The following is a 12,217-nucleotide window of genomic DNA, read 5'->3' as shown; positions in this document are numbered from 1 at the left end:
CCCAGCTCTTCTTCCTCTGTTGTTATGGTTATTGTTTTTCTTGAGCTCTCTGGCCCACAGTTCTGGTTCTCTGGTCTGGTTTCTTTCTAAGTAGTCAGATTATCTGCTCTGGGTCTGTTAGTTTTGGAAGATTCAACTCTAAAGGGAAATTGAACCCATGTTTCTCTACCTGATAGGTGAAGCCACCAGATAAGTCTTCATTAAAAAGAAAAGAAAGAAAGAAAGAAGAGAAAAACTCTTGTCATTACGTGGATCCGTACAAAACAACCAGATTTGTTTCTATATTTTAGATCATTTCCGGTGAAGATAAAGAGGCTTGGATGTTCTTTTATTGAAATGTCAGATTAGTGTCTCCAATTTTATCACCTGTAAATGATTTTCAGATGTTTTTAAATGAGTACTTATTTTTCTGCTCATGTATAGTTTGCACTGAACTGGTTTGGGGAAGAACTCACAAATGCCAGATGGTAGCTGCATCCGCTTCTTGGTGGAGCTGAAGGTCCATGATGCAAGCAGATCGTCCTGTAGGGTGTATGTGACACAGGGACACTGGAGCCACCCCACCTGTCTCTGAGTAGCAGTGTAACCTTGGGCAAGTGACCCAGCTCTCTTTGAGCTTCACTTTCCCCATCTCTAAAATGGGGATAGCCCTAGTATTGACCTTCTAGAGAAGTTGTGAGGATGAAATGCGTCAACATGCTGAGAATAGTATCTGGCACGTAGTACTTAGCAGGTGTTAATTGTTATTTTATCACTTTTATTATCCTGTTGGCACGGAACCATATGAATGGAAGGTTTAGTAGTCACTGTTTGAATGTAATTCTCCACTGGGTGAAGTACATTGAACACGTTAGAGCCTTGGGCAGAAAATAAAGGCCTGGAAATTCAAAGCCAGTGGGAGTTTTGCCTGTAGTATTCAGGTAGACAAAGCATTACCTCTCATAACCTAAATTATAAAGATTACATATTATATGCCTATTGTGTGTTTTTTAAAAGTCATTCCTTTTAAAACCTAAGTACTGTTACCCAGTATATGTATGCAAATAGTAAACATTATATAGTAAATACCGAGCACAGTCACTAATTGTTATTAATGTTAACTGTATCTTTTTACCTTTTAGGAATCTTCAACAATAAATACATTTAATAAGAGCAATGGCTTTAAAAGTGCTATTAGAACAAGAGAAAACATTTTTCGCCGTTGTAGTTTTACTAGCCTATTTGGTAAGTCAACTCTACTTTCATAAATGTAGTGAAAGAATTCATCTAAGTAGTACCAAAACTATTTTCTATGTCTAATTCCATATTTCAAATTTCTTCTTTCAAATTTCATTTTATAATTGTTACATTTAATTAATAAGTCAAAGATTGCTGCCGATTCTGGATGTTTGTAATAATCGTTGGAATTATTTTATTTAAATTTAGATGTAGTCATAAAATCACAGCATTATTCACAGCCCCGGGACTGTTATCATTACATTGGGTTCACAGGCAAACACACAGCCCATCCTAGATCCTAACGAGGTCGTCAGGTCCGATTTGGAGCCCACGACGGACACAGTTTGTGAAGTATTTAGAAACTGATTTTTAAAAGTGCTGTTATTTTTTATATAGTTACTTATATCCTTGGTTCCAAAAAGCATTAAGGACGGATGGAAAATTCTCTTGTTTGAAAGCTTGACACAAAAGAGCTATGAAAGCGTTCAAAAGCATTGAAACTTGCTTAGTTTGAAGATATAATCATGATCTACATCCATGAAAAGAATTACTTGCTCTGAATTATTTACCCAGCCTTCTTGGAAGACAAAGTGAGAGGAAATGGGGTCCAGTTGGAGTCTGAGATTCAGGCAGATGTAAGGAAAACTTCCTTTCTTTCCACTGAGGTCGTTAGGCATCGGAATGAATGTCTAGGAGGGAGGTCAGGGAATGGTTTCCTCAAAGCCATTGAGTCTCTGGGGTGGGAGGGGATCTGCCTCCCCTCAGACTGTTAGTCAGGGGAGTTAGAGAGGCTGGAAAAGATCCTCCGACCTTTAGCCCCACATCCTGTTCTAGTCCTGAACCCCACCTTGAACTCTCCCTCCTGCTTGCTCTAGAAGTTCAGGCTTTGATTTCAGGTGAGGACGCTGGCAGACGTCATTACACATACTCTCGCTTCAAGGCTGGGGAGTTTGTACTGAATAATTGCTTATTATTATAACCATCAAAAACAATCTCCTCTGCACTTGTGTGTGACAGGCATTATCCGTAATGACAGTCTCTGTCCCCATAGTGCTTCCGGCCTTCAGCTTTCATTTAGGAAAACAAAATTATAGGCAGGAATGTCGTCGAGGGCTTTCCTGCCAATGATAAAAGGTTGCACGGGATTTTGTCGCCAGTCTGAGATTCCATTAATTCTAACATCTTTTACAAAATACTGTGAAGAAGCAGGTAAAGACCCTTTTGTAGGATGATAGTTTGTCAGGTGAACTTACCGTTTTTAGATAAAATAAGAAAAAAAAAAGGCTATATTTTGGGAAATGACTTACAACCTTTGTTTTTGCCAAAATAGATCATCTTCCCATTGAAGTCCTATGCTGTGAACCAAAGCATATTGTTAGGTCCCGCTTAAGTGGTTAAATAATAATCCGTAAGAATTAAGTTTATATTTACGTAGCACGTACACTTTGGAGAGTTCAGAGAGTTTGGCCGCTTTTGTCATCTTCATCATCATCAAGAATTTTACCGATCTCACAATTGTCAGAATTTTTTTGAAAGACGATCTCTAAATAAATGCAGTTCCACTGAAAAAGGTTAGAACTTTTATATCAAAAGTGGGTGGGAGATATGTCTGAAGGGTAATAGCAAAGTTCCTGTAGCTGTGATTTATTTCATATACTTATTTATTCAATTCATTTTCCTTGAATGTGCTTATATTTCTCAACGATCAAAAGTAGAGTTTTGAAATCAGAATTTTTCAGCTTGCAAAAGGACCTTGGGTCTCCGCATGACTGTTCTTTTCTACATTCCCTTACTTATAGAAAACGACTTAGGAAGACGGAGATGATTCCAAGACCCCAGGAGACCTCATTCAGGGAATGCAGAGAAGAATCAGGCTCACCGATTTATTTGTTCCACTGACTGATTCAAAAAGTGCTTTTTCTTCCTCAGATGAAAATTAAACTGGTCTCACTCCGAATTAATGTTTACATTCAGTGATTGGTGTGAATAATACTGATATTACTTCTTTCTTGCAAAAAACGTAATCAACTTACGTGGAGATAACGTTTCGTCAAACTTTTTTTGCAGGCATGTGAAGTGCTTTGTGAAACCGGGGACTGTAGACAGCAAGAATTCAGGGATCGGTCTGGAAATTGCGTCCTCTGCAAGCAATGTGGGCCAGGCATGGAGTTGTCCAAGGTATGGTAAGCATGGTAAAGCCGTAGATCTGTGCGTTTTAAATTCATTCTTTTAAGTTAAATTCTTCTAGTTAATTACTGGTAAAGATTTGGTCACCGTGACAGAGTTCTTGGTTCATACATCCCTTTAGCTAAATATGGCACAATTCTCTTTTCAGTACTTTTGATTCATGTGTCTTACTTAGATCAAGGAAATAAGTTCTAATAACCAGAACTCAAAAAATGTCATCGTTTTATGTAATTTAGTCTTTATCGTATTTCATTGAAAGAATAGAATTATTAAGATTTATTTGCATTCATTGGAAAGAATTGGTATTCTCCTGAAGATTTAAAAACAAAGCATTGGTGTCAGAAAACGGTAATGCTACCGTTTACTGGGCCATCTTTTTCTCAGAATGAGTGTTGCCTTCACTCGTCAGGTAGAGGCTGACGGAGCCTTTGGTGATGCTGGCCCGATGTGGCACTTCTTCTCCAAACTAGGGTTTCGAACATTCCTTTGACGACACAAGTGTTATCAACCTCCCCATGTCGAGCATGTGGTACTCCCAGGAAGCATTTTTAAATGTGTTCATTTTAGCCACTGTCTGTTCAGAAAAAGTGTGCCCCAGCATATTTCCGAGTCTCACATATTCTTGGGGCCCTTCTTTTCCACGAGTGTGTTCAGAGCTATATATCCATTTGCTTTATTTTCTGATCTATTAAAGATGTTACTAGTTGTGGAGAATTGATGTATCATATTTTTTTTGTTCTAAGCAAAGCATCAAAGTCTTCCTGTTAGAAAAGGAACAGAAGCGTTTTCTCTTTATTTAAAGTGACTCATGAATGAGAAGTCCTCTTCCCCTACAGACTGCCATTATTTAAAGTTGAGTCTTGGCATTCATAGATTTTTGATCTATGATCAACAAACAGCAGGAAACAGGGATTTCTGCATCCCATGAGTAATTCCCAATGATGGCCTCTCCGGTTGTTGTGTTGGATAAGTGGTGGCTTTCAGTATCCTGGGCTTTCCGTCTGGATTGACACTGTCTGACCTGCGAACTCTGAGTGATGTCTAGTTAACTGTAGCCTCCCAGGTATTTTTAAACCTGGATTGTAGTTACATGCCTTTTGAGACGTAGGCTTTGCTCTAGTGGGTGTGTAAAGATTCTTTATAGAAGATGTGCATATCTAGGATCAGTGAACAAAGCAGCTAGAAGTGTGATGCTGCCCAAGAGGAAAACAGGTGATGATGTCCGTACCCCTCGAAAGTTTTTCTTTTCTCAAATCTCTGTCAAAATATGAATGAAGCTATACAGATGCCGAGATGAGCAAATCATTTCTAAGAAACAGTTCCCTAACCTTGATCCTTTGAATCCAGAGAATATAACCTCCAAATAATTTCTAGAGAATCAGAGGATGAAAGTCCTGTCAGCTTTAATATTTTTTTATTTTAAAAAAGCTAACTGCTGAGATCAACAGATAACAATTTCCATATTTCGTAATGTCCCATGGATATCCGGAAGAAATATTTTTCTCTAGATAGCAATTTTCCCTCAGCGTTGAAATAGCTGTCACATTGTATATGGCCAAAGAGAAGCAATTCAAATAAGTCTCCTTTGTGTACTTATTTTATTTACTTTTCATGTAAAAAAAGGACCCGGACAAATTAAATGAGAAAGAATAAAAGTAGAGGTAATGATGTCACTGAAATATTAGATTCCTAGGATCCACTCAGATACGCGAATGTGACAAATGTATACAATGTCCTCATGCGCCCTGCAGTGGCCACCCTGACGGCAGGTGACCTGCTCATTTGGCTTTCATCCTTACTGTGTCTAACCCTTTCCCCTCTTAGGAAAAAAAAAATGCAACCGGCTCCCAGTGTTAATTTGATTTTACATAAACACGCCCTTTGAGGCCGAAGCGAATCTGACTGGTTTTTTAGTGTGAATATAAAATGTAGAAACTGTTCTTGGAGTTATTTCTAAACAGAACTTGTCTCTAATCCTGATGATCACGTACACATAAATCAGATTCATCAAATGAATCTTCGGCTGACAACTGTTCAAGAACGATGTTCACATCCCGCGTAGGAATACTGTGTTTTCTAGGATTTGACATTTTCGGCCATTGAGAATGACTATATTTTGTAAATGGAGACACCACTACTAAAAACAGGATGCTGTAAATAGAATGATGTCATTTGTTTCCAAAGACTCTCGATCTACTAGAGTGATGCAGAAATACTAATAAAAGCGAGGTGTTTCGCGGCAAACTTTGGGGGTGAGGTGAGGACCGTAATCCATGAGTTATCTCGGGGCAAACACAGCCGCCAGCGCCACCGGCGAGTTTCCTCAGGACAGATGGGAAATCTAAACAGAAGACCCAGCTCCTAGCAGACACAGGGTGTAACCTGGCGAAAGGCGTGAATGAATGAGTCAACCTCATATCGTGTAGGGGGAGAAAAAGGGGCAATTAAATCTAGTAACATAAAAGTTAATGGATTTGTTTGTGTGTGTGTTATAAATAATATATTTCACCAAGTCTGTTATCTTGGTTGTAGCTCTTAGTAAATAAAATTAACAACTGAACCTTGTGCATGCACTAAGATGCACAGCCTAAGAGAGAGGCAAAGGAATCAAACGTGCCGATGGAAATATAAATGCATTTTTATTTCCCAGTTAACTAATTAAGGCAAAGAGCTTGAGTTTTTCATTAGCAATTACTTTGGGGCTAGAAATTTCTAAACCGTCCTCTCATAAATTTGCAGTTTCTTCTTTTCAGACTGCCTTTATTAAATTTTTAGCAATAACATGTATCTTTCACAGGAAAGAAAAGTAAGTTTTGAATATATTAAAATCAGACAAATCACTTAAATTAACAAATATCTTTAACTGGTCAATCGTCATTTCCATGCTTTACAAATCAAGGGAAAATTTACCCTTTTGCCTAAGACTAAACTTGTTTCAATTATAAGATAACTACATTTATAAATCATTTACTTTGACTCGGAATACTAAATGTATTCTAATAACATATATCATTCCTCTACTCCCTATTTAAGACATACTGGAACGTGGTTTGTGTTACTGAGGAACTGGATCGCTTCTTTCATTTCATTTTAACTAATTAAATTTAAGTTTCACCACGTGAGGTATGGCTGGCTGTTGTATTGGACAGTGTAGCTCAAACATGATGAACTCTCCTCCCGAAGTCTGGGCTTAGGAGCAGCTCCTAAGACAGGCGGCTGTCCCCATCGTGGTAGCCTCATGCACGTGTGCGGTGCAGGAGCTGGTCAGCCTTCTCCCTCTCTGGTCCGAGCCGTCTCCATCCTGGCCACTGGTTTTCATACACCGCCTGTCCCTGTTCTTCCACGGCTCCCGCTCCATCTTGCCAAGTGGGAGCCAACCCTGTGGTTCCCAGGGGTGCCCTCCGTGTCCTCTCTTGTGCCGTCCTGAGCACAAGATGAGGTCTCATCCCATTAGCTCTTTTAGTGTTCCGTTCCCTCTCTGAAAGCCCCAGGTGTGTTATTGTCTCTCCTCATTTAGGTTCTTGTTAGTAATCCAGCTTGATAAATCATTTTCTTGTCTCTTTGGGAAAAAATCTCTGACCGGTCACTGAGCCATTTCGAGTCTGTTTTGAGGATTTTTATCCATTGGAGCCATATTTAGTTATTTTCCTCTTCCGCTACAGGGTTTAGTTTTTGAAAGTTTATGAGAGAGATAATTGATGATGTCTTTTCCCTATTTCTGAGGCAAAATATACAAAATATTGTCGCCACTGCCCCGTAACTGGGACAAGCCGGGCATTTGGAGCGGTGAGTGTGGGCGGGAGTGTTAGGCGACCGTCCTTTTGGCTCATGAGAATAAACATCGTCAGGATGTGAGGGAGAGGATGACTTTTCATTTTCCCGAAGTGACCACATTAGGCTTTTAATTCTTACTGTCCACACTGCGCCGGGCCACCGGCCTCCTCCCAACCCACAGTGTGCTTTGAATGGGATGGCCCCGCAGTGCCTCAGGAAACCCGTTTCTGCGTGAACCACTTGAAACAGACTGCGGGTCTCTGGCACGATTTTCAGAGTAAGCTTTTCTAACCGATGATTGGGTGGCTTTCGTTAGTTAGTGTGAAAAAAATTAACTCTTGTAAACAACAACACAATTTCTCTCCACACGGCTTCATATCTTTAAAGACACCTACTTTTTGGAAAACTGTTTTTGTCCATATGAAGAAAATAACACACACACACACACACACACACACACACACACACACACAATTAATATAATTTGCAAGCATAAAAAAGATTTCATTTTCGCCGTTTAATTACAGTGTCACTCACTTTATTTATGTTTAATTATGCCCAATGGAGCCCAGTGATGTTTGGCAGATATTAACAAGCTCTAGCTTGTACTTTTTCTTTAAAAAGCTCAAACTACAGATTTTTATAAACTGAAAGTCGGGGGTAGAATATGTCTTCGGTGTTGTTTTATGAAAGGAAATTAAAAAGCCGATAGCTAAACGCCAGCCGCATAAATCTAATTTGTCATTTCCATGTGTGTGCCCTCGATTTTCTCCACAAATAACTTCTTCTCTGTCCAAATTGAACTTTTAAAGTTCAAAGAACCAGAGTTAATAACTTATGGGCTGTACAAATAAATAGCGCTGGAGACCTGAGGCCCCGGAATGTGTTTCCTGGACAGCCGGTGGCCGGCGAGAATCCCCTGTGGTCTGAGGGACAGCTCCTCCTCTGAGATGCCGACGGGCCCCGCTTGTGTTTTTGCGAAGTGCTGGATTTGCACAGGGAGAAGAGGGAGAAGGGGATTTGAGGACTGTTTACTTTGAGTCATTCTGCTACTGCAAAGCCACCAAATGTGGCTTAAAAATATTGGGCAGAGTGACAAGGCTACTGCGGCCGCCAGCTCGGGTGGAAGCAGCCCAGCTGGATCCTGCCCTCTCTTGCCTCGGAGCCACAGTAAGGAAGGCTGCTCACAGCCCCCATCCCCCCACGGCCCCCCACCTTCTGTCCCAACCCCCCACACACACCAGCCCAGGAGGCTTTTGGCTTTACCAAGTGGGAGGCATTGCTGTGGCCTTTACAGCGCTTCGCTCCCTGGAATGAAATAATAACAGCGCTCCGGAATAGAATAGTACTAATAATAACAGCCACCATCACAACTTTAGGAAATACGGCCTCAAACGGCAGTTATTCTCCATTTGTTTATTCAGCAAGAACTTATTACTCGCCAACCCGTTCTGCACTAGTAAAGAAAAAAATATTCAGTGACACTTGGTGAAGATGGTCAGACAGTCTTTATCAGGCAGATTTTGACCTTTGTCGCAATAAGTATCGGGACCACTGGGGTGGGATGTCATATGGGGGAAGAGATTGGGCTCAACTGCGAATACAGCCTGGGCGAGCCGGAGTTCATAGCCAAGGAGCGGGGTGGGGTCAGCGGATGGAAATTCCCCGAGAGGAAACGTCGGAGTAAGGGGGTTCCCGCTGAAGCCCACCTGACAGGCTGCTTTGCGGAATGCAGGCCAGGGCGATCGGACATCACCCGGGGGTGGTGGAGGGTACGGAACCCCACCATACGTTCAGGGCAGGGGGACGGGGTGTTCTGGCTGAACCGACTTAGCGGGGTCCTTGCCAAAGCTGGGTTTGGCAAGGGGGTGCACAGACGGGTCCGGGAGAAGGTTCAAACTTGGCTGAAGTTTGGTCAGGCAGAGTCCTTGTCAGTCCCCAGCGCCGTGACAGGCTCTTGGGCAGGAGTGGCGGAGGGAGACGGCAGATACCACGGGTCGCTGGCTGGCTTACTGTGCGGCTCCAGAGGTCGGTGGCAGCCCGGTGGCAATGCCTTTTCTTGGCGTTCTTTAAAAACGTATGTGTGTGTTTTCCCACCTCAAAGTTTATTAGTAGAAAGATCTTCTCAGGGATTCGGGGAAGATATTTCCTTCAAGCGGTTAACGTACCGGGTTCTAATTTCAAAAATAAAGACTACAGGATTATTTTCAAGTTTAAGTGTATCCCTACCGTGGATACCGATGGCAGGCCGTGATCCAAAAGGATAGAACACACGTATCTTATTCTAACGCCCAGACCAGTGACAGATTTCCTCTTCCCACCCTCCTTTTCCATCCCACGTATCCTCCCTCACCACACACACACACGCACATGCGCACACACGCGCGCGCACACACACACACACACACACACGCACACACGCACGAGAGGATGTTTCTGGCAGCTTAACCCAAAACCTGATAACAGTATTTGCCTGTGTGGAGGGAATAGGAAGTCAGAGACTAGAGATGGGCAGGAAGGTGTATTTTTTGATTTTATTTTTTTAAATCTTGCGTCGTAGTAGTTTTTCAGTATAAAAGGTGATAAAGAGAAAAAGGGAAAGAATGGTCTCTAGCCTCCTTTCTTTTTCTCTTCATAGTTATTTACTGAACTAAATGGGGAAGAGTTCAAGGCACTTTAACCACTTAGTTTTACCGAATGAAATAAAAACATCAAAGTAGACATTTATATTGGCGGTAATTTAATATTTACACTTGACCCCTGAACAACGCAGGGGTTAGGGCGCCGACCCCACACAGTCAAAAATCCGCATGTAACTAGTTGACCCTCTAAATCCACAGATTCCTAACCTCGGGTCGGAAATACTATTTACTTTATAGCCTGGATTTCAAATAATTACAGCGTCTCTATGTTTCTAGTGTTTAGAAATAGGACAGTCCTGAAAGAAGTGCCTGCCATGGACGCTCTACTGTGATTTAATTTCTTGGAAATAACTTCTCTGAATTTCTAGTTAATTTAAGGTTTCTCATTAATTTAAACATGTAGAATGGTCATCTCATAAATTTCTTAGACTATCGTGGATACAGGAGACTGTGTGGTTCATATATTTTGGCGTTATTTCGTGGTAGTAATAGATAAAAAGCTTTATTTAACCCTTCACCTAAATCTACCACACAAATTACCAATACACAAATTGTCACCAATACACAAATTCTAAGCAGAAAGAGTAAGTTAATATTCAGATAATGTAGGCAAACTTTGATGGCATTTGGAGCCTTTTTTGAGCCAGTGTAAAATAGACCAAAAAAAAATTTCGTGTGTGTGAAATCCTCATTGTACAGAATATGATGACATGGAAATGACACAAAATGACCTACGGCAAAAACGCATTGATCAAAATGGTCCTTATGTACAATGTAAACTCTACAATAGTCAGGAATTGAAACATGAGCACAAAGGTCTCTCGGCACTAAAGTCTGTGCTTTTTCTCAAAAGAGATGAGACCATCAAAACACCCATTTATATTTCTTCCAATTTCACTTCCGTTTGGATCATTTAATCTAGTTTCTCAGGAATGGAGAGAGGAAGTGAATGGTTAGAGACAGCGATGACTCAGCAGGAGCAAGGCATGATGGTTGACTGCCTGGCTGGGTGTTAAAACAGCCGGCGAAACCGCCCACATACACACAGGGGTCCCTAGTTTTTAGTGTTACGGCAAAATGCAACTGTTGGCTCAAGCAGGTAAGGTTAAATTACTTTTTTATTTTATGTACCAGTCTTTGAAAGGCAGGTAATTACGATTCTTTTTTTGAAAAATTTTTGGTCAGTGAAAATGTTAAAACATGGGAAAGTGATGTTTCAAGTAACCTAGAAACAATAGGAGTCTGAAGATTCCCTGTTCCTCAGTGGTTCTACCTGAATCACGTAAGTTGGTTTATTGGGTTGTAGAAAGTCTAAAATAACGATAGTCATGGGTATCATTTATTTGATGAATGCCCACTCTGCTTGATTCACAGTTTAGAGACTTTAGAGACTTTATGTGTTTTTCTGAACATCCTTCAAAACGATGCTGTAGGGCAGACGTTATTATCCCCATCTCACAGATGAAGAGACTGGGAACCAGAGAGTTCCCAAAATAACACAGCTGACAAGCAGCAGAGTTGGCGTTCAGACAGGTGTGTTTTGGGCTCTATTGTACGAACATACACACTTGTCCTCTGTCAACCTGGCTTGAAAAGCAAAACTTCGGACATTTACTCCCAGTTAACGCACTGGGAGTAAATGTCTCTTTCTCCTTTCTCTTTCCCTTTGTTTTCCTTTCCTCTACTCTCTTCCTATTTTTTTTTCTTTGCTGTTTTAACTTGTCTATAAGACCCTTACGGTCCAAGCTGCCTGGATCAAAGCACACGTCTGAAACATTGCCTCTGCCTTTGACATTGAAACGCTGAGCCTGTGAACAGCGAGGTTCACCGCCGAGCATCCCTCATATGCCTCGATCCTGGGAGACGGGGCGGGAGGCCCGCGGCCATGCTTAAGGAAGCCCGTGGATGCACGGGGCTCTCTCAACAATGAATGCTCAGTGTAGACACACTTCTGTCCCCGCGTGGAACCACATTGCCCAAGGATAAAGCACCAAAAATCAATCAATCAATCAATCAATCAATCAATCAATAACAAACGATGGCCTTCTCGCAGAGAGCTAGTACATGTCCCAGGAAATTCTTTGTGGATGTGTATATTTATTTTTTTCCTGATTACTAGAGAAACAGATGCTTTTTGCAAAAAAAAAAAAAAAATTATTACAAAATTACAAAAATCGAGACTACCTCATAATTCTACCAAATCTCCCTCCCTGTCATCCCTGTTAACAATTTTAAAGAAACTCTAATTTGTGAATTAGTTCTCCAGATCAGATGTTGTTTTTTTTTTCCTCCCTCCTGTCTCTGCCTTTGGTTTGGACCACTGTCTGAACCGGCCAGAGCGCCGGGGTTAAGAAGGACGGCAGTCCTCTGCTGTCTTCTGTCCCCTACTCTGGGTC

At 41.3% G+C, this 12,217-nt stretch overlaps 1 protein-coding gene across 1 annotated transcript in view; it reads left to right on the top strand.

The window, feature by feature from the left end:
• Window positions 1–12,217, top strand: part of TNFRSF19 (TNF receptor superfamily member 19) — an 82,132-nt gene that overhangs the window by 17,257 nt on the left and 52,658 nt on the right. The window contains exons 2-5 of the mRNA XM_023531604.1: window positions 1,122–1,224; window positions 3,286–3,396; window positions 5,230–5,255; window positions 8,723–9,256. Of these exons, the coding sequence (XP_023387372.1) occupies window positions 1,156–1,224; window positions 3,286–3,396; window positions 5,230–5,255; window positions 8,723–9,256 (740 nt within the window). The 5' untranslated portion in view covers window positions 1,122–1,155. The remainder of the gene's footprint in view (window positions 1–1,121; window positions 1,225–3,285; window positions 3,397–5,229; window positions 5,256–8,722; window positions 9,257–12,217) is intronic.

The sequence above is a fragment of the Pteropus vampyrus genome, unplaced genomic scaffold (assembly GCF_000151845.1).
Source record: "Pteropus vampyrus isolate Shadow unplaced genomic scaffold, Pvam_2.0 Scaffold71, whole genome shotgun sequence".
Classification (NCBI taxonomy): Eukaryota; Metazoa; Chordata; class Mammalia; order Chiroptera; family Pteropodidae; genus Pteropus; species Pteropus vampyrus.
This window is presented reverse-complemented; position numbering and strand designations above follow the sequence as displayed.